At 35.4% G+C, this 22,868-nt stretch overlaps 1 protein-coding gene across 1 annotated transcript in view; it reads left to right on the forward strand.

Annotated features, from left to right (window-relative positions):
- The window catches only part of COL19A1 (collagen type XIX alpha 1 chain), a 376,839-nt gene that overhangs the window by 43,599 nt on the left and 310,372 nt on the right, over nt 1–22,868 (forward strand). Inside the window, exons 5-6 of the mRNA XM_023585875.2 lie at nt 18,177–18,300; nt 19,593–19,868. Of these exons, the coding sequence (XP_023441643.2) occupies nt 18,177–18,300; nt 19,593–19,868 (400 nt within the window). The remainder of the gene's footprint in view (nt 1–18,176; nt 18,301–19,592; nt 19,869–22,868) is intronic.

Here is a 22,868-nt window from a genome sequence, read left to right on the forward strand (position 1 = left end):
ATGAAGGGAATGGAAGCTACGCTGATCCCTATGCCAGGAAAACACGATGGACAGTTGGTGCTAATTGTTCCCTTTCTTTCTACAGTCATTTGAAATAGCCGTTATTTCTGATTATTATTTTCACCTTTTAAGAGATGCTGTCTTTTTAGTTAGGTTATCATTCTATCAGTATTCTTTTTAAGGTATTAAAATCCAAATACGTTACCTCTAGCCAGTAAGATAAATACAGTGGCACTTTTTGTCAGAACACATCATATCTTTCTTTGCATTACTTCATTATTAGCATATATATTATTTTCTTAATTTTCACAACTTTCTGGAAATTTCACTCATTTTAAAAGAAGTTTTTGCTGAAAACTTTTCATTTTTCTAAGAAATGGTCTCTAAGGAATAGAGGTAAAACAATCCTAATTGGTTATCACCTTCTTTAACATGCATATCTTTCCTGAAACCCAACAGAAGGTAATCCCTATTTTAAAGATATTACTGTGTGGTTTGAGATACTTCCTGATATGTGCTCAAAATATCATTAGGGGAAGGAACTGTAATGTTCTATCCCTTGGGGCTACTAGTTGCCTAGGATGTGCAAATGTCATAATGAATACTTTGCTTACAGACCAAATATGATTTATTATTGTTGTTAACATTATACTATGGTTGTAAATATCTTAATTATTTACTCATTTCTTAAAATTAATATTTTACATTTATGTCTAACACCCTCCCCTCAATCCTCAGAAAAATAGAGAAGTTTTTTCCTCCATCATTATACCCCCGAGATTACTTCTAAGTCAACTTGATAAACATGAAGAAAATTTTACTCATGACCCAGAGGATGCAAGCAACTTGATATACTGGAAAAAACTGGCATTGGAATTAGGAGTCCTGAGTTCAAGTCCCATATTGACCTTTGCCTGGCAGAGGCTTTAATTTCTCATTCATGAAGTCAGATGGTTCTCAATTACTTTAATGTTCCTTTCAGCTGTAGGAGTATAAAACTGCAGTAAATTATTATGTGTGGTTTCTTATGACTGAAATATTTCCAAAGACTAGAAGTCCTGCTTAAGGACACTTTTGGTGAAATCTTCTTAGAGCAGCTACTATATTTTTAATTTTTAAATTATTTTGTAAGTAAGAATACTGACTGTTTGTTTGGGGAAGTGTTTTGTTTTAAACTCACTGATTGCCCTGCTTTAGAATGATATGGTTTTGATTTTCTTTCTGTAGCTGTCTTGCTGATTATGATATAGCATAGTCTTATAAGGCCTTAACTTCAAGCCATTATGCAAACTAACATATTATATACTGAATACAAGTGTTAGCACCTATTGGGACTGATCATAGTCAGTATTGTGGATTTTCTATTTTTTTTTTTTATTTTTTTTATTTTTTATTGACTTTGTAATAATATTACATTAAAAATATATATGTGAGGTCCCATTCAACCCCACCCCCCCACCCCCCCTCTCCCCCCCCCCCAACAACACTCGTTCCCATCATCATGACACATCCATTGGATTTGGTAAGTACATCTTTGGGCACCTCTGCACCTCATATACATTGGTTCACATCATGGCCCATACTCTCCTCTATTCCATCATGTAGGCCCTGTGAGGATTTACAATGTCCGGTGATTACCTCTGAAGCACCATCCAGGGCAGCTCCATGTCCCGAAGACTCCTCCACCTCTCATCTCTTCCTGCCTTTCCCCATACCCTTTGTCCATTATGTCCACTTTTCCCAATCCAATGCCACCTCTTCTATGTGGACACTGGATTGGTTGTGTCCATTGCACCTTTATGTCAAGAGGAGGCTCAGATTCCACCTGGATGCTGGATGCAATCCTCCCATTTTCAGTTGTAATCACTCTAGGCTCCATGGTGTGGTGGTTGTCCTTCTTCACCTCCATCTTAGCTGAGTGTGGTAAGTCCAATAAATCAGATTGTAGGTGCTGGAGTCTGTTGAGGCTCAGGATCTGGCTATCACATTGTCAGTCCAGAGATTCAAATCCCCTAAATATATCTTAAACCCCAACATTAACTGCACCTCCAGCACATTAGCATGAAAGTCTTATGAAGGGAGATCCCATCTGAGTCCAGATTCATCACACATAAACACCATTTCCAAAGAGGGGCCATCTGCCCTGGTAGTTAACCCCATCGGCCATGACCATAACTCCCATGGGTCTCTTTAGCCCTCAAAGGAACCAATATCTGGGGGTTGTATCTGCTTTATCTGTCTCTCTGACTCTGCTCGGTTGTGCATGAGGGCAAACCTTCTGCCAGCCTCCAGACTCTTTTTTAGAAACTCGTAGCCATATAAACTCATTTCTCCTTTCCATTTTCCCCTTACTTTAGGTCAAACAGCATTTTAAAGTCATGGTATTTTATGTTGTGGATTTTCTATTAATATAACAAATTTTTATGAGTGCTTCTTATATGCCAGATACTAGTCTCAATGCTTGAGTTATAGCAACAAGTCTGGCAGGGCCCCTGTTTTCATGGAAATCACATCCTATTGGTTGAACACAGGAATTATTATATAAATCAATAATGTGTATAACAATACATTTCTTAAAACTTAGATAGGACAAGTCTATGGAGAAAATAAAGCATGGTAATGTATTAGTGACTTGAGTGAGGAAAACTTTAGACCTTTGAAAGGAAATGGCATTTGAGCTGAAGGGTGAGGAGAAGCCATCTAAGTAAAGACCTCTGGGAAAGACTGTCTCAGGCAGAGGCAACAGGAAGTAAGAGGCCTAATTTCTCAACGAACAGAACTCAGGTCATTGTGGCTGGAGCCTGCAGCGCCAAGCAGAGACTGGAATAGGAGATGATGTGACAGAGGAAGGCTGGGGTCAGATCACATGAAGCCTTGTACACCCTTTCAGGGATGTGACTACTATTCCAGGAAGTATGGAAGGCCCTTGGAGGATAATAAGTGAGGGTCGTACTGGTAAACCTGATCTGATATACATTTTAAATGTTTGCTCTAGCTGCTTGTGTAGAGACTGTAAGGGAGTGGAAAGAGGGAGTCTAATCAGGACCTGTAGCAGGAATCCTAGAGAAAGAGGATGGCTGCTGGGTCTAAGGTGGTGACAGTGGAGATGGAGAGAAGTGGACAGTCAGGATATAGTCTGGAGGTAGAAACAATTGGACTCACTGATGGATTGGTTGGAGTAGGGGATAATAAAGGAAAGGGAAGAGTCAAAAATAACTTCTAAGGTTTTGGGTGGGAGCACCTGGATGAATGGTGATGTCTTTTTTTGAAATATAGAATCTTTACAGAGGGATGTGTTTGGCAGGGAAACAAAAAGTTCAATTTCAGTCATTTAATTAAAGATGTCTTTAGATATCCTAGTGGAGATATCCATTAGGGACTTAGGTATGTGAGTCTGGAGCTTAGGAGAGAGAAATACGCAAGGTTTATTTAGGTTGCTTCTTCCTTTGGCATGCCCTTCTTTTTGAAACTCCTTTCCCAAACTCCCAATGCCTTAAAGTGACTCTTTTGCAGCCCAGTCTCCAGACAGTGGCGTCTCATCTTGGCCTGGCTATGTCAGAGACATTTGCTGCTCTGTATTTATTCTTCCCTTCTCACACCTTCTTAGTAAGAACTTCCTTGCTTCATAACAATTCCTGTAGAGCCCTGCTCTTTGCTTTCCAAGGTGAGAGATGATTATTAAAGAATTTATTAATGTAGTGTGACTGGTTTTTTGAGACTCTTAATGTTAACAGAGAGCTTTTATAAACACAAGAATTTTCCAAAGAGGAAGAAAGCTCTGATAGTAGAATATTAGGTTTTGGCTTGTCAGTAAGTGCATTTCATAGTTAGGGAGAATTTTGGCATTTCTGAATTCGTACCACATGTACAAAAGATAGTGGATATATAATCCTACTTAATACAATTCTATGTACATGGCGTGATTAAATACTTCCTTCATATCCGACCAAGATTTTCCTTGTAATGTAGAAACTGTTTAGATTTTGTCATTTTATTTGTGTTTCCTAATGACTTTAAATAAATTGACCAGGAAAAGAATTTTTCATTAATCAGGTGGGAAAGAAGGCATAGAGAATGCAGTTACTATGGAATTTGGACAAATATAATCCATTTTTGAAGTTCTAGGCCATGAATCACTTCATGGTTAATGAAATGTTGATTTTTATCCAACTACATGAATATAAATTGTAATTAGAGATTCTATTTTAAGTATGCTGAGAAAATATTCACATGGATGTGTTTTCATTTGAAGTTTCTCCCATCTTTTCTTAATGCTTCAGTGATCTACTCATTACAAAGACTATAGGTTGTAAGTTATAGATTTTTGTTTTGATTTATTTTTTTACCTCTCATAATAGCAAAAAGAATGTTTCATAGTTCTCTTATCAATTTTTAAAGGACTGACTTTGACATTAGCATATTGAGACATATAGCTTTATTTTATTTTTTCAAGTGTGCTAATTCTCCCTGCTCTCTGGGAGAACTTATAAGGGCATTATAGAGGTTAAGATAATTTTTTCCCAAAGTAGAATCATTGTTTTTTTAAATTACTATTAACACAATGCATGCTCATTGCAAAAATGTAGAAAGTAGACAAAATATAAAGAAGAAAATAAAAATCTTAATTTTAGCACCAAAAGAAAACCATTGTAATGTTTGTTACAAAATAAATTTTTTATTGGGGTCAAAATCTCACTGACTCTGGTTCTCAGACCTGGCCACTGCCGTCTGTCATAACTGGTCATTGAAAGGAGCCCACGTTTGATATTCTGCCACTTTCCCTGAGGTCTGTTAGCATTTCCACTTTATTATTGAATACAGTGCTGCTGTACACAGAGAATCACTGAGCAGATGAAAACTACTATTTTAGACTTTTGCAACATTGCTGTAAACGGTAAATGTAAGGGAATCTAAGATTTGTAAATTATGAGGCTTCAAAAATTCTCTAAGTTATACCTAGAACAACTCTCCCACTGTCTTAGGATCCATTGTAAAGAGGACTCTGCAAGGGGATAACTTTACCCTGGCACCTTTGGAGAATTGGGAACTATTTTAGTGTGGTTCTCTATGACTTTTGCTTAGTTGTTTTTTCTTAAATGCTGATTTTAGATTGGACATTTTGCTAATTTATTTACCTGTAACTTCACCTGTCCATATTAATATTTAGGAGACTGTCATTAATGTGAGGAGTAGACTATGGGAAATAAAAGGTTAATTACACTTAGATTTCACTGACTCAGAGCTCTTCAAATATAAGTTAATAATAATTTATTTGGATGATTTCTTTATTTATATGGAACAGAACTAGGTGCAAGGAGTATAAAATGGAGGGAAGGCAGAAAATAATCCATTGAGAATTTCTAGATTAAAGTGTATATGAGTGAGTTTGGCAAGTAAGGATCAACAATAGTTTTCTCAATGGGAGTATCACTAAATAAGCAATGGATAGAATTTCTTATAGGAAATTACACTTCATTCAAAAATTAAGCATGGATATCTTAGACACAGCAAGCTGTCATATCTCTGGTAGCAGACCAGTAATCCAATATGACCTCTTTTATAATAGAAACTTTGGCAAAACACAGAGAAATTATTCTGTGTCACACTAAATGTTTGTGCTTATATGATAGAAACAAGAAGCATAGTCTTCAAAAATATATATATCAAAGGCTTCATATATATATATATATATATACGATATATTATTTTTACAATTCAGAAAATTTTCCTTCTTGGATTCAAAACATTTTAGATTCTAAAATTAGAATATTAATTTCTTAAAGGGAAACATACTATGAATATTATTACTATTAATAATAATATTTTGGTTTATTATTTTTGTTATAGAAGAAAGCATCCATGAAGTGTACAAATATTTTCAATTTTAAAATTAAATGTTAAATTATTGAAAAAATCATATTTAGATTTTTATTAATAAAACATCATAGAATAATCTCAAAATTAAGTATATCTTTACCTTTTTCATTTACTGGATCATTCTTTCATTCAACAGTTATAGAGTGCCTTCTGTTAAACTGTACTTAGGCATTGTGGGGGATAGAAAGATATATTAAATTCTGTCCCTGTCTTCATAGAGCTTGCAGTCTCATAAAGAGATGTGACTGGTGCTTATATGGCTATAATCCAAAATTGAAAGTGAGAAGGATGTTTTCATCATTTTTTTGCTTTGTAACAAACAAATCTAAAACAGTACCTTCAAACAACATTTATTATTTCTTACGATTCTGTGAGTCAGAAATTTGGACAGAGTTCAGCTACATGGTTCTTTGGTTTCACCAGCTTAATTCTGTCAGTTACTTGGCTGCATTCAGCTTGTGGTTGGGCTGAGTAAGAAGGTCCAAGAAGGCATTACTGGTGACATCATGGGAATGGCAGAATACGGACTTCAGAAACTATGCTTCTTAAAGAAAGCAATGAGAATATAGACAAAAATTCTAAGTCAATATTTTCAGAACTCTGGAAATTAAACTAAAGCCTTGCAACAATCTAAGATGCCTTTATTCAAGATAAATGTTGAATCTTGATAAGAAGCTCTGTGGCATTTTAACTTGCCCCTAATCTCATCCCTCTCTCATAAATACCTCAGTAGACTTGAAAACCAAGAACCCTGCTATCACAGTGAAAACCAGAAGCCTTGTTGCTGTTGGAGAGGAAAGAATGTGTTTAGAGCTCCCCCAAAGCCCCTTTCCCAGAGAATTGTCATTATTTGACCTATCTGGTAGTTCCTTGGAAATCCCTGCTCTGATGCAGAGTTCATTGAGCAAGAACAGCCTTTCCCTGAAGGCATTTGTTGAAAATAATCAGTGGCAATTATTTACCATTGCAGCTTCCTATGGCATAAAGTACAATTTGGGCAAACAAGAAGCTGACCAAAAATCTTAAAAGGAAAAGCTGGGGAAGGAGATGTCCGTAAGAACACTGAAAAGCTTCAATATATTTGTGGGAAACCAGAAGCCTATACACATGCAGAAGGCTATATGCAAACCCTGAAAAAGACCTAATCTTTTATCTCTGACTGACCTTGAAGCTCTAAGTAAATCACTAGGAGGGAGTATCAGATTTCCAGACTTGCATCATTTTATTATTTAAAATGTCTAGTTCTCATCAAAAACTATGAAGGTATCAAAACACACACACACACACACACAAAACACCACAAAGTATGTTACATACACAGAAATAAAAGCAGTCATTATAAACTGTCCTTGAGGAAGTCTAGGTATTGAACTTACTTGACAAGGCTTTAAATCAACTATATTAAATATGTTCAAATAATTAAAGGAAACCATGTCTAAAGAACTAAAGTAAGTATATAAAAAAAGTCTGACCAAACATAGAATATCAACAAATATATAGAAATTATATTAAAAAGAACCAAAGAGAAAGTCTGAAATTAAAAAGTACAAAAACAGAAATGAAAATTTCACTAGAGGGGCACAACAGCAGACCTGAATAGAAGAAGAAAGAATTAGTGAGCCTGAAGATAGGTCAATTAGGATAATTCAGTCTGAAGAACAGAAAGAAAAAAGAAAGAAAAATGGACTGAGTGTCAGACACTTGTGTGACATTAAACATACTGACACAACCATATGGTAGTCACGGAAGAAGAGGAAAGAGAGAAAGAGGCAGAAAAATATTTGAAGAAATAATGAATGAAAACTTCCAAAATTTGATGAAAAACATTAAAGTATACATTAAGGAATCTTAACAAACTGCAAGTAAGATAAACTGAAAGAGATCCCGTCTGGACACATCATAGTCGTATTGTCAAAAGTCAGAGAAAGAATCTTGAAAGCAGTAAGAGAGAAGTGATTCATCATATATGAGAGATTCTCAATAAGAATAAAAGCTGGTTTCTCATCAGAAACCACAGTGGTCAGAAGGCAGAGGAATGTAAGAGGAAGAATTGTGAAAGAGAAGGACTGGTAATCAAGAATTCTATATCCAGAAAATCTACCCTTCAAAGATGATGAAAAAATTAAGGCTTTCCCAGATAAACTAAACTGAGAATTCATCACTACAAGATCTTCCTTAACAAGAAATATTAAAGGGAGTCCTTTGGCTTAAATGAAATGACATTAGATAATAACTCTAATCCACATGAATGAATAAAGAGCATCAGTAATGATAATATGATAGATTCAATCACATCCCTCCAAAAAACATGTTTATATCCTAAGCCCTGGTCCTGTTGGTGTGAACTCATTTGTAAGTGGGGTCCTCCTATTAAGATGAGGCAAACTGAAACAGCTAGGCCTTAATCTGGTATGACTGGAGTCCTTATAAGCAAAGAAAATTTATGCATGGAATAGAAGACATAGAAGGAGGCAGAAAAAGAAAGATTACCATATGATGAAGTCAGAAATTGGTTGCCAGCTAGCAACTACCAAAATGTTACAGTCTTCAAAGGAGGAAAGGCTTTCAATAACCTTGATTTTGAACTTCTTGTCTCCAAAATGGCAAGACAATACATTACTGTTGCTTAAGCCAACCAGTCTGTGGGATTTGTCATCGCAGAATTGGCAAATTAAGACAGATAACAATATACATAAATAAAAAAAGACATAATGAGTATATTTTGTTTGTAGTTATTTTATTCTCTTCTCTGGTTTAAAAGACTACTACATAAATAAATAAAGTAGTAATTGTAATCTATGTTGATGGGCATATAACGTATAAAGGTATAATTTGTATACCAATAATAGCACAAAGAAATGAGAAAGAATCAGACAATGTAACACCTATGTATTTTTTAAACATTACTGAAATTTAGTTGGTATTAATCCTGAACTAGATTGTTATAAAATGAAGTGTTAATTGCAATCTTCACAATTGCAACTAAGAAAATAACTTAAAAAATGTAACAAAAGAAATGGGAATTTAAATGGCAGTGTAGAAAATATCTATTTAACAATAAAGGCACTAATAGAGGAATTGAAAACCAGACATAAGACATAGAAAAAAAAGTGTTAGATAAAAATCCCAACTTAGCAGTAGTTCTGTTAAATGTAAAAAGATTAAACTATCCAATCAAAAGGCAAAGGCTGGCAGAATAGATTTTAGAAGTATGATCCCACTATATATTGTCTAAAGGAGAGACACAGTAGATTCAAAGTGAAAGTTAAAGTATTCATTAAAAATAAAAGGATAGAGAGAAATATATCATACAAACAATAACCAAACAAAAGTTGTAATAGCTACATTACTATCAGACAAAGTAGACTTTAAGACAAAAACTGTTAGAAGAGACAAAGAAGGACATTTTATAATGATAAAAGAGTCAATCCATCAAGATGATTGTGATGGCCAATTTCATGTGTTGTCTTGATTAATTAGCTTATGGTATTCACTTGTTCATGCACTGGCCTGTTTTTTACTGTGAGATATTTCATAGATGGGATTTACATCTGTAATCAATTCATTGCATCTATGATCAACAAAGGAGACTACTTTCAGCAATGTGGGGGAGTCTCCTCATCCAAAGAGTTGGAGGTCTCTAAGTGAGAACTGAAGATTTCAAATGTCAGAAGGGGAATTCAGACTCAACTTTAGCATTGGTTTTTGGAATTTCCAACCAGGCAGCTTCTTCTGGAATTTGGACTGAGGTCTTCAGCATCTCCTTTATACAAGTTTCCAGCTAGCAGCCTGCTTTACAGAGCTTAGACTTGACAGCTCCCATGGTAGCATGAGTCAGTTCCTTATAACTGTTGATTCTGTTTCTCTGGAGAACATCAACTAATACAAAGGTGTGAATTTTATAAACATATATGCATCTAGCAAGAGAGTCCCAAAATATATGAAACAAAAATTGACAGTTTTGAAGGGTGAAATAGACATAAATCAATGCTCCACTTTCAAAATGGATAAAATATTTAGATAGAAGACAAACAAGGAAACAGAAAACTTGAACAACTCTATAAACCAACCAGCTCTAACAGACAATTCCACCCAATGACAGCAGAGAACACATTCTTTTCAAGTGCACATGAGACATTCTCCAGCATAAACCATATGTGTGCCTGAGGTTATATTTTAGTTTGCAAGTATCATTTATGGAGAAATGACAACACTGATGTGAGGAGAGATGTAGGAAGAATCAGGTTGAAGAAAGAATCTGTGTAAGCAATCGTCTTTTGGTGGAAGTGATACATAAGAGAAACAACATCGAAGCCCCCTCTTGATATAGATGTGGAGTGGACACAACCATTCTAAGGTCCACAGGATGGAGAATAGAGTATGGATTAGAGTGGACTTACTGATATTCTATTCATGAACTATTGTGATTAGTAATCAAAGAAAATGTGGCATTGGTATGGAGAAAGTGGCCATGGTGGCTGCTGGGGGCAGGGATTGGGAGGAAGAGATGTGATGTGGGGGCATTTTCGGGACTTGGAGCTGTCCTGGGTGGTGCTGCAGGGACAGTTACAGGACATTGTATGTCCTTCCATGGTCCACTGGGTGGACTGTGCGAGAGTGTGGGCTATGATGTGGACCATTGACCAGGAGGTTCAGCAGTGCTCAAAGATGTATTCACCAAATGCAATGAATGTCTCGTGAAGATGGAGGAGGTTGTTGTTATGGGGGGAGGAGTGGGGTGAGGTGGGTGGGCGGTATATGGGGACCTCATATTTTTTAATGTAACATTAAAAAAATAAAGACAAAAAAAGAGAAACAATAGAATATCTGGAAGAACCAAGTGTATAGAAGCCTAAGGGTAAATGAAGTTTGCATCCATGTAGTACCCATAAACCTGAGGTGAAATTTTTTCAAGCTTTTCTACTTTATCCCTTTTTATCTGCCTGCTGTCTTTTTCTCAGACCTGTGTAAGTTTCTCTAATACCCACCATCCTGTTGTTGTAGGATTTTAAAAGCACTTCCATACTTAACCATATGTAGGTTATCTCTTCATAACTTTGAGTTCTAATTTTGTCCATACTCAGCATTTCTCCACTCTCTTCCAATTTATATCATTTCCTTATATTAGTTGTGAATGTTCTTCTTCTCCTGACTGATTTAAAATAACAATGCAGGAAGGAGCCTAATTTTTCCATCTTTGTAAGTCTCACAGTGCTACACAGTGGCAAATATTGTGTAAATCTAAGCTTGTCAAACAGCATTCAGTGGTTTAGTTTGGTTTACACAATATTGGTGTGGAGAATGTTTGTGAAAAATATGAACTAATTGCCAACAATCAGAACAACAAATTTTTCAGATAAAAATCTGGACCTTTATTTTCTCTTGAAAAATGGGATGATAATGGCAATACCAGGCCCACATTCCCACATGATAACAGTCGACTGAAGCTATATAGCAGCTGCCCCTGTAATTGGGCTGGATTCTGTTTCCCACAGTCCCACAGTGTCCTCTACGTGATAACGAATCCCATTTGCCATTATTAATCCATTTGCTCTGTTTGTGTTAGAAGAGAAGTGAAATTTTCTTATATGCACTTTTTTATCCAAATTAGATAAACCATATCTAGACTGAGAGGCCTCAGTATGTGTATGTGAGTTTTAAATGGCTTATATCTAAACTGACTTCAGTCACTGATTCATTTATTTATTTAATAGTATTTATTTAGTACTCATCATGTGCAAGGCACTGTTCTAGCTGCTGGGGGAAAAACATGAATAGGATAGACAAAGACCCCTGGGAATTTATATTACAGGTTTCTGGCTAGCTCCTGTACTCATTGTGCTTTGGACTCTTGATTTATATCAACAAAAACAGGATTTCAGCAATGTTAAAAGTGCAAGGGAATTGAGAAAAAGCCAGTGAATTATCTGATTGGGAAGTATGGGTGTCTGAATTTGTTTGGTAGAGTGGAAGGGAATGCTTTCAGAAGGCAAGATAGTTAAGGAGTGAGTAGATAGTGAGATTTAGAGATTGAGTGTGTTTATTTAAGAAGTTTGGAAGATAGATGGTAGGGTAGCAAAATGATGTTGCAAGATCGGAGAAAGTTTTGTCTGTCTGTTTTTCTGTCAGTTTCACAGCAAGTGAAGATTTGTTTATACGTATAAACCAAGGTAAAGGAGTTATTGGAGAGAGTTTCAAGATTTAAAAGGAGGTTCAAACATAAAGGCTTGACTAGATGTGTTTATCTCTTTTCCTTTCCCAACCTTCTAAAATGCAGAAAATGATGATAGAATTGGAGATGAAGCAACAGAAAAAAAATATTATAATAATTTTTTAGAAGACAGAAAGCAGTTGGAGGACTGGCAACTGCTTCAACCTACAGGAAGAAATTAAAACCCGTGTGTTGAAGAGAGGGGAATACTGGAGAGAACAGGACTAGTTTACCTTATCAGATCACTGAGAGGCTCAGCCTTGGATGAACAAAGCCAAGCTCTGCGGAAGCTGGAGGTAGGGGTAAGAGTAGCAGTGAGCATGAGGCTGAAAAATAAGAATATCGGTTGAAAGTTTGGTGGTTAGAAAGAGGAATTTCCTTCCTCATCCAGCCAGACAGGAGACGAAGATTTTATTATCTGGAGAAATTGAGCACAGAAGCCTCCAGACTGGTTGTAAATAAGACAGCCAGGAAAGGACTGAGGACTGAGGCATGGTGTCAAAAGCAGGAGACAGTAAAATTCTATAACAAACTGTGAGACTCTCATACAGCCACCTGCTTCTAGAATGCCTGCACCCAGTTACATCCCTTCATCAAGTGGGAAATGGAAGGATTCTTCTTTGGATTAACTGAATAACCCCAGAGAAATGATCTCATTTTAACATTTGAGGGTCTCTCAATGAAAACCACCACCTAACCTTGTTATACAGTGAAGCTTGCTCAACAACATACTGTGCCAGCATACATAATATTTGTCATAAAAATTTTAGTGCTTCATTCTTGAATATGAGTGGACTGCCAAAAATCACCAGAAATTTGAGTAAAGCTTCCAATGTGGAAGAGAGAGGCCAAACTATTAAACAAGAAAAACAAACCTAGATGAAAAGGAGAAATTCTAGGATGCAGGGGTAAACTTAAAAACTCACTACTAATTGGTATAGTGCAAGAGATTAAAAATAGGACATTTTGAAAAAGAAAACAAGAAAGAGTCTTGGAAATAAAAAATATAACAAAATTGATGTTCAAATGAAGTATTATAGGATAAATCAGGGAAATACCCCAGAAAGTAGGACAAAATGATAAAGGGTTGAAAAAATAGTAGAGAAAGAGTAAGAAAACTAGAAAGTTAATACACGATGTCAACCAATTATCTATGAATGGTTTCTGAAAGACAAGATATGTGAAGATGGTATGGAGAAAATTATCAAAATAACTAATTTTTTTTCTCTAATGCACAGTCCACATTGAAAGACCCTCTAGTGCCCAAAACAGTGAAAAGAAGAATAACCCCTGGGGTAGCAACTTTGTGAAATTCCTGAGCACTTAAGATAAGGATAAAATCTTAAAAGCTTTAAAGTGGAGAGCAGGTAAAGATCATATACACAGGAAGAGAAGTCTTAAAGGCATTGGATTAACCCTTGATTGAATAAGACATAAAAAGAAAATTTTTTTATAATTCTGAGTAAAAAATCATACTTACACTACAATTTTATAACAGCCAAACTGTCAAGTAAGGGCAAAGAGTGAATAAAAACATTTGTAAACACTTTTACTGCTTACGAACCACTTCTTAGCAAGCAACTAGAGGATGTGTGTTAAAAAGAAAAAAGAAATAAAGCGCATAAAAAAGATAAAAGACCCAGGGATAGGGATTCAATAATGGCGAATGGAGAAGGAATGTCCCAGGGTAACAACGGAGTTTAAGGTCAAGAGAGTCAACATTTCAGTTCTGAGCTGGTGGATGGAGGCCTGTGGAAAGAAGGTTTCTAGGAAACAATGGCATAATATTTTCAGAGTGTTTAGAGGAAATTACCATCATTTGAAAATTCCAATGTGCTAAATTTTGTCAAAAGTAAACACAAATATGTATTCATATATACAAAGCCAAGCAGCATTTATCACCCACAGACTCGTGTTGAAAGAAGTGCTATAGAATGTACTTTATTTATTTTTAAAGATTTATTTATTTATTCCCAGCCCCCCATTGTTTTTCAAACTCACTGTCTGCTTTTTGTGTCCATTCGCTGTGTGTATTCTTCTGTGTCTGCTTGTCTTCTCTTTAGGTAACACTGGGAACTGACCTGGGACTTTTTGGAGTGGAGGAGAGGTGCTCAATCTTTGTGCCACCTCAGTTCCCTGGTCTGCTGCGTCTCTTATTGTCTCTCCTCTGTGTCTCTTTTTGTTGTGTCATCTTGCTGCACTAGCTTTCTGCATGGGCTAGAACTCCTGTGTGAGCCAGTACTGCTGTGCAGGCCACCACTCTGCATAGGCCAGCTTTCTGCGTGGGCCAACTTGCCTTCACCAAGAGGCCCTGGAAATCAAACCCTGGACCTCCTATATGGTAGATGGAAGCCCAATCACTTGAGCCAAATCTGTGTCCCAGAATATACTTTAACAAGAGCAAAAATTAATGCAGAAGGAAGGGGTCAAAAGAAACAAAATTAAGCACTCAAATTGATGATATATGTATTGATAATGTAATTAAACATTGACTTCAATTTTTTTGATTGCTTAAAAAATGCTCACCTAAAATTCGAGAAAACAGTAACTGTATAAAAAGTAATAGTCATATTGACCAGTGATTGTTACAGTCCTTGTATTGTGTAGAAGATGGAGATACTGAATAACATTCAACCTTTTCAAAAATTCACAGTGAAATCACTATGTTACTATTTAGGAATAGGGTGTAATAGAACAGAAATATAGCCTCTAAACCTGCAGAGGATATAAAGGGAGGGGTGATAAATAATATTTAATATTCATTGGAAGGTTAATTGAAGAAAAAAATAAAGCAGAGTGGAATACTGGTAAGAAAAAAATTCAAAAATTAAAATTAAAAAATAAAATGGCATCACTAATCATAATAAATGTAAATGTATTAAATGCATCTAGTAAAAGGTAGAAATGATCAGATTAGACTGAAAAATTAAGATTCAGCCTTTTTATCCTTATCAAAGAAAGGCTAACAAATCAGTGAAAGGAAGGACTGCTCATTAAAGGTGCCAATACAATTTATTCATTTAGAAAGAAAATAAATTTTATCTCTACTTCAAGAAAATCACAAATTTGTAAGAGAATCCAAGAGAAATGGCAGTAACCTTGATGTCCATGCCTAATACTATCCTGTCTCAAGATTTCTTATTATATGAGATGATAAATTTCCTTTTTGTTCCAAATATTTGAGTCAGAGGTTTTTTTTTGCTACTTGCAACTAAAGCAACCTAAATGTTTTATGAGCACATTTTAGAAGAGTGGTTCCCCATAGGGGAGAGAGAGGTGTAAAGGGATCTAGATGAGAAGGGTTTGCAAAAGGGGCTTGAACTTTTTTAACATTTTGTTTCTTGAAAACTAATAAATTTGAAGTAAATATGGCAACGTATCAATATTTATTAAATCCAGGTGGTAGTTTGTGCATGGCTGTTCATTATATTATATAATTTTCTGTGTACTTGAAATATTCATTTTTATCAAAAGGAAAATAATAGGAAGATATTTTTAGATGAGTACATATGGCAGTGAGCATTTAGCAAGGTTATTTAGCATACATACACATTTCAGTTGAGTCCATCAACCCTATTATGTCTTCCCTCCTCCTTCAGCAATATTGGTCATTCCAGGGTTGGGAATTGGAACAAAAGATAAAATAGAAGGTAGAGATGATGGTAGTTTGGCAGAGTTAGGGGAGGGCAACAGAGCATCAGCAACTCAGGATTCTGGTTAGATTGTTATTGAAATACCTTTTCATGGAACCTGGGACAAAGAGTATGGTTGGAAATGCCAAAGCAGTTGATAGACTGATGAACTTGGTTAGTGGGAAGGGGCTGAGAAACTAGTGCTCACAATATGGTGGAGGAGATGTTTCACTGGGAGTGACCTGGCCAAAGATAATTTCAGAATTGGGACTGTGTAAAGCATTTCTGAGGAATTATGGGATGGATTAGGGATAAATGTCACTGAGACTGAGAAATGTCATCAGTTTGGATATAAAGTAACCAAGAATGATGTGAGAATGAGTGTGCAGGCACTAAAGTCATATTCAGGAATCCAGAGAGTATCCAAAGATTGATAAAAAACAGAGATGTGGGGTGGTAGGAGGAGCAATAGGGTTGTGTGTCAGCCTTTACTGTGCATTTTAGGAGAGAGGTTATTTAGAGATGGTGTTGGAAGAGTGATCTGGAAGAAGAAATCCTGGATAAGATGCATTCTGTCTTTCTTCAAACTGTAAGTCTCTGGAGTGTGAGGACAAATTATCTATATTTTAAAATGCTCTGAGTTTGGCTAGGAAGTGGTTAAGAAGGCTGGTGAGTTTTTTCACAGTATAGTAGGTCTCACACAAGGCTAAGTGGAAAATCAGAGAAGGAGCTTGCTGGAAGGATATCAGGAGAGTATGGACTGACAATTTAGGAAGGATTAAAGGAAGTTAAGGTTTTTGTATAAAAAGTTAATTGCAATTAACAGGGAAGCCGGAAATTGGAAGCAAGTTGGAACCACAAGTTATTTTGGGGCATAGGATGTCAGGGAGGGACAGATGTGTGGAGTGAAGTTTCTTTAAAAGTAGTTTTGAAGCAACTAAGTAGTTCAGAATTTCCATTTGGAAGTTCATGTTTCAATGTCACCACTTACCTGTACATGTGCCCGTCTTTCAAATCTATAGCCTCTCCCAAATGGGAGGTGGCAAAGAGAAATGGCGGGCTTCAAAAGTTTTGAGGCTTGTTTTATGAACATTTCTTAAATGAGTAAATGTTATTATAATACTAGTGACTTTCCAGAGAAAAGTCCATTTTAGAAGCTTTCTTGTATTTTGATAAAAATTGATGAAAACAAATGATTTGCTAATCACTTGCTCATTTAAGAGGGAATATAATAGTGAAATCCCTCTAATTTTAATATATCTTCCAGCAAGAAGATAAAGCTTGAGCAAGTGTGTGTGTGTATGTGTGTATTCCATTTAACTAAGTAAATAAATAAGAACTTTAGGCTAGAATAGCTTTTTGTATTTTTTTTTCCTGATTTTCCTACCACATGTGACTTTGTCTCTAACATAAAGAGGTAAAACAAAATTTCACAATGCTCCATGACAGTTTGGTTGTCAGTTTTAGTAGATTGCTGTCATTTTCAGTAGTGCTGAGTAAAATATTTGAAGTTAGTTAGTAGTACCATTCCAAAATATGGTATTTTATTTATATATGACAACTCCTGGCTATGTTAGTCCTTTAGAGTATTTTTACCTACCATTCTTAATGACTTTTTAAAAAAGAAAAGCAAGATTCCTATCTTGCCGGGTTTTCGAATACAGTGCTGATAAACTTTAAAGTGAGTTTGGAGCAACGTATTTCTCCTTATTTTCCAATGGAAGTTTAAATTCAGATATGTTTACTGTGATTTTTTTTGGGGGGGGGTCTCTTCATGGGTTCAGTGAAAAAGGTGATTTGAAACTAGACTGAGGCAGAAAGATGTTTGGACTGTATTTTGGCTCTCCACTACCTAGAAACTATTTTCTTTTTGGTACGAATGAAAAATAAAGCTAAAATCACCTTTGTTATATTTAATACCAGTCTTAAATTGTTACTAGTAAATCAGTATTAAGAATTGATTTGCCAGAGTTTAATATGATAAAACTTCTTTGGAAAATATGTATTTGCTTGTTATTGTTGTTCTTTGGAATTCTCTGCACCTTGCTCCAGCCACTAAACTGAGGAGTACTATTTATTTCCCTTGTAAATATTTACCATTTGACAGGTCACAGGGAATTCTGGGATTCTTCCTTGTTGGCGCACCTGTTGAGTAAGGGAACATTTGAACATAGTACTAGATCCTACCCACTTTCATACACCCTAAGCTTTAATAACACATTGCCAGAAGATTTAAAACAAGGAGAGAGAGAATGTAAGAATAAAAATGACATGTTGTTTAGGCAAGGCTGCTTCCACATTTCCAATAGGTAAATTGCTGTAAAAATGCATAATGAATTATAACTAACTGAGAAAAAAATGACTGAGATATTGTGTTACACAGAACTTTATAGCTAGATTTTCTCTCCTCGCCATCTTTAGTTTTCCCACAAAAACTCTCCATTTTCTTTTCTTAGCAAGATGTTTCCCAAAGGCCTTCCTGAGGAGTATTCTGTATCAGCCATATTTCGTGTAAGAAGAAGTACCAAAAAGGAACGATGGTTTCTGTGGCAGATTTTAAACCAGCAGCATATGCCACAGGTAAGAGAGTTGTGCTCATTAGTTTTCTTTTATATGATTAGGCCACTTGAATCTTTGAACTGTGTGCACAAATATAGGAGAAGATCCAGTATCAGAATATTCTTTTAAGGAAATCATCAACAGGGAAATGCAAGTATTCTCATAGTTAGGATGGTCTGGCTGAGGTCTGTTGTAAAAGACAGGATTAGATTTTTTTTTTCACTTCTGCATTAGTGTTTTGTCTGGAGACCTTCAAATTGTTCTTCCTTCACAAATGCTTCATTGACTACTCCACCTCACTAATAACTTCTTTGCCTCCTGTCATCTTTGATAATATATACTAATTTAAAGCTGTTTGTTCTTTCACTTGACAATCTTTGGTGAGTTAAGAAGTACTATGTAAAAATTAGTTCCATCAATAAACATTTATTGAACACATGCTTTGTGATAGGCTGTACGCATAGTGACAAGGATAAGGGATTTAAAAAACATAAATAATTTTAGGGAGCAAAAGTCCGAGGGGTTGGCATCTAGGAGAACAACACAATGCAGCATAATTATAATACAGTTAGCAAGGACAATAGTCAGCTCAGAGTGGGGTGGAGGCTATGGGAGCATAGAAAGGCCAGCTCACCAAAACAGGGGAATGGGAAGAATAGAAAGCTAGGAAGGACTGTGGAAGAGAGGGCATCTGTGCCTAAAGGAGGTACCTATGGGCATTCCAGGTAAAGGAAAATTAACGCTTGTGCTCCTTGGCACTATCTGCTTGTGTTTATTTGTATATGTATCAATTGAAATGTTTTTCATTTTCATTATTCTTTTAATCTGATAATATAGTCACAATTTAAGGATAGGAAAATGACTTGAACTGAAAAGTATCTCCTGTAAGAAATGAATTTCTCTGCACCATGCAAATTATCAAAGGTTAAAGTAGTTCATCATAGTTTCCATTTTAAGTGAAATTATAATTTTCTTATTCTTAAATTTGTAACCTTGAATTCTTGAACTACTCATAATGAATATACCTATGAAGTATATATTGTATATATATTTATGTGTATACACTTAGATATTCTCTGAAGAAAGGAGCATATTACATTTACCAGAACACCCCATATCTAAACCATTTTTGTAGCTGGGCGTTTGCTTGCTGTTCCTTTTATATTAACAAACTAAGTGAGCACAGGTGTCATCTAAACCATTTTACTAAGTGCTTCATTTATACTACCATGCACCATGGGTTTTTATTTGCATGCTTTAATAATTTTGAACATTGATTTAAAAACATTTAAAGATAATTTTCACTTTTGCAGGTTTCTATTGTAGTTGATGGTGGAAAGAAAGTGGTTGAAATTATGTTCCGTGCTGCTAAGGGAGACGTGTTGAACTACATCTTTAAAAACCGAGAGCTGCGCCCTTTGTTTGATCGTCAGTGGCATAAACTTGGCATCAGTATACAGTCCCATATCATTTTACTCTATATGGATTGTAATTTAATTGAGAGACGACAAACTGATGAAAAGGATGCTATTGACTCTCATGGAAGGACCGTTATCGCTGCACGAGCTGTGGATGGCAAGCCTGTCGACGTGAGTTATGATGTTGATGGTGGAAGAGAATGAATAACATATCTAAAGTTGAAACAAAATATATTATTAAAAAGATCTTCCTTTAATCACTATATAATACATTCCTTACTAGCACTGTTTAAATTAATTTGCCATTAGATGTGAAAGCGTTTCCAACTGTATTTTCATGTATGTTATTATCTAATTTCACGTTATTATCTTCCAACTGTATTTTCTCCTAGTTTTAATCATCTTATGGATTCAAAAGAATTTAGTTGACTTTAAAAGTTGGATTATTAAAATTAAAATTTAGTAAAAATTGAAAATATGATGCAAAAAGTAAGTTTACTTTAAGCTCATATGAATTGAATAGAAAGGACTGAAAACAGGATTAACTTTACATTAAATGATTCCAGGTTATCTAGTGTTTTCATTCAAGAACAATAGGCTATTTATTCATCCTCAGAATAGCAATTGCTTTGCGTTGCAGGCTATTTCTTGTAAGCTTATAATGATTTATCAGGGTTCTATTGGATTGAAACATAGCCACTAAATGTATCAGGTCATTTGGATGATAAAAATTGCCTAGTAAAATCCTTACAGTTGACATTTTCTTTAAAAATTATATTTGATACTGAGATGATATAGATTTATTATTGCTTGCCACAGAAAGAAAGGCTATAATTTTGAAAGGTGAGATATGTCTAAATTTAGTGATTGCAAATGCTACTGATGCTAACAGAAATCACTTAACAATTAAATTTTATTTCATAAGTACAATTCTGTGTAAATACATATTTTCCAGCTTATTACTTTCTAAGTAATACGAAATTGTGGGGAGGGAATTATAAAGTATTATATATGTATATTCAACCAAGTATTATTTTAGAACTGTTTCCTATTAGAGACAGTGAGCAAATTGGTGAGAATGCCATAACTAGGGCTTGGTGACAATCAAAAATAAACCAGGCAGAAGTAGCAAACCCTGGAGACAGGAAATTATGGCATCATGGAACATGAGCTGGCTTGGGAGTTAGATAGGTGTTGTTTTAAATCCTATGCAGGGAAGTGGGTGTGGCTTAAGCAGTTGAGCACCTGCTTCCCACATGTGAGGTCCTGGGTTCTGTTCCTGGTGCCTCCTAAAAACAAAAACAAACAAAAAGCAAACAAATGAAAAAAACTAACTCAGGGGAGCTGGTGTGGCTCAGTGGTCCTGGGTTCAACCCCCAACCCTGATACCTAAAAAAAAAAAAACATCCTATTTACTTGTGATCTTGGCAAGAGAGTTAATTTACCTGAGACCTAGTATTCTCAGTTATAAAATAGAGTGGGTAGAATTATTAGGGATATTTGTTTAGTGTATGTGCCATAGTGCCTAATATGTGGTTGGTTCTTTGTAAGTTCATCTCTTTATTTAGACTCAGACATTGCATTCCACCCTGGCATATAAGGGTGAATAAAACCCTGCTCAAAGATCGCATTGTCTAGTGGAAGGATTAAAGTCTACATCACTAAATAGTGGTTCCTACTACTAATAACATTATTAATTACAACAACTACAACAGTGCTAGACAGACCAAATGGAATAGGGCAGTGGTTTCAGAAAGGTCCCTCTGAAGGCAAAATGTAGACTAGGGCTTAGCAGGTAGAACATTGGACAAGTGACTTCCAGCAGTTGATGGTGTGGAGGCAGTTAGGAAGTTAGTTTCAGGGAATTCCAGCAACATAGTGAGCCTGCCACAAAGATAGGATTTAGAACAGAAATCTGGCCCCTTATGGGACTGGTAAGAGCGAGGTGGATCTGAAAAATCAAAGATTATAGATGCATTCGAAAGCAGGACAGGGGCAAGAGGAACCCAGCTATGGCAAGACTGGGATATAGGCGTGGAGCTCACCGTCTGAAGGTTGAGTGTTCTGTGTTTCTCTGTCTCATTAACTTGTCACCCAAAGAAGAATTGTTTCCAAAATTTGAGTTTGAAGACTAGATGTGTTCTTGTTAAAGGACATAATTTGAGAATTATATTAAAATGATTTCCAATTTACTGTGGAATCCTGTTTCACTTAAGGATAGAAATAAAGGAATACCAAAATGGTGTGCTTTTTTTTTTTTTTTAAGTAGACAGCCACTGTTGAAATTTAAAGAAACAAGCAAAGTATATCTTTTATTTTTGAAAAATCTTTGGTCTCACTAAAACTTTAGGGGGACTAATTTTTCATTATCTCCCTATTAAGCACTGTGATTGAGAAGATCTGTTGTAGTGTGCAAATGTTCTCAATAAGAATATATGTTATTGAAAAGAAACACAATGTCCTGATGATTGGATTTTATGTTACATATACTATCTGTCTACTTTTGTGAAAAAGAGATAGGTGACAAAATTGATACAAAGGCCTGTTTTTAAACAAATCTTCAGTGTAGCAAGGGTCAGTACAAACTTAGTCCAAAATCTTCTCCTAAAGCACTGTATCAATGAAAGATTCTAAAATAACCAATGAAAAAGGAAAGCATGATTGAACTATGCCAAATATAGTTGCAATGGCATAGGTACTTGTTTTCCAATCTTTTGAAAATTGATACCTCTTTAGTTTAGTAAAATAATACACATGCAGGGCTAGCACAGTGGACAGTACATAGTATGATTTCTGTATTTATTGGCTATTTAGGCAATGATGATGATAAATGAAAACTTTTAGTAAGAAAATATTAATGAATTTTCATGAATTGGAACACCTGTTCTTATTCTATATAATTGATATGTTACTGCCTGGTATTTCATTTGGCTATGTAAGATAGTACATTTAAATTTTATAAATAAAAGCTAACCATTAATAACCTTTCAGAAAGTTATAGAAAAAAGTCACAAAATTTCATCTAGTCTCACAGTTTTACATTGGCTGCAAATCTTGGCTGCTTAGGAATGCACAAGATTTCTGAAATTTTGAAAGCTTTCTATGAGCTGAATTGATTTTGTTTATCTTTGCATAGAGTAGAAGTTACAGGTTTTTCTCTTTTTTGGTGTT

This window comes from Dasypus novemcinctus, chromosome 11 (genome assembly GCF_030445035.2).
Source record: "Dasypus novemcinctus isolate mDasNov1 chromosome 11, mDasNov1.1.hap2, whole genome shotgun sequence".
Classification (NCBI taxonomy): domain Eukaryota; kingdom Metazoa; phylum Chordata; class Mammalia; order Cingulata; family Dasypodidae; genus Dasypus; species Dasypus novemcinctus.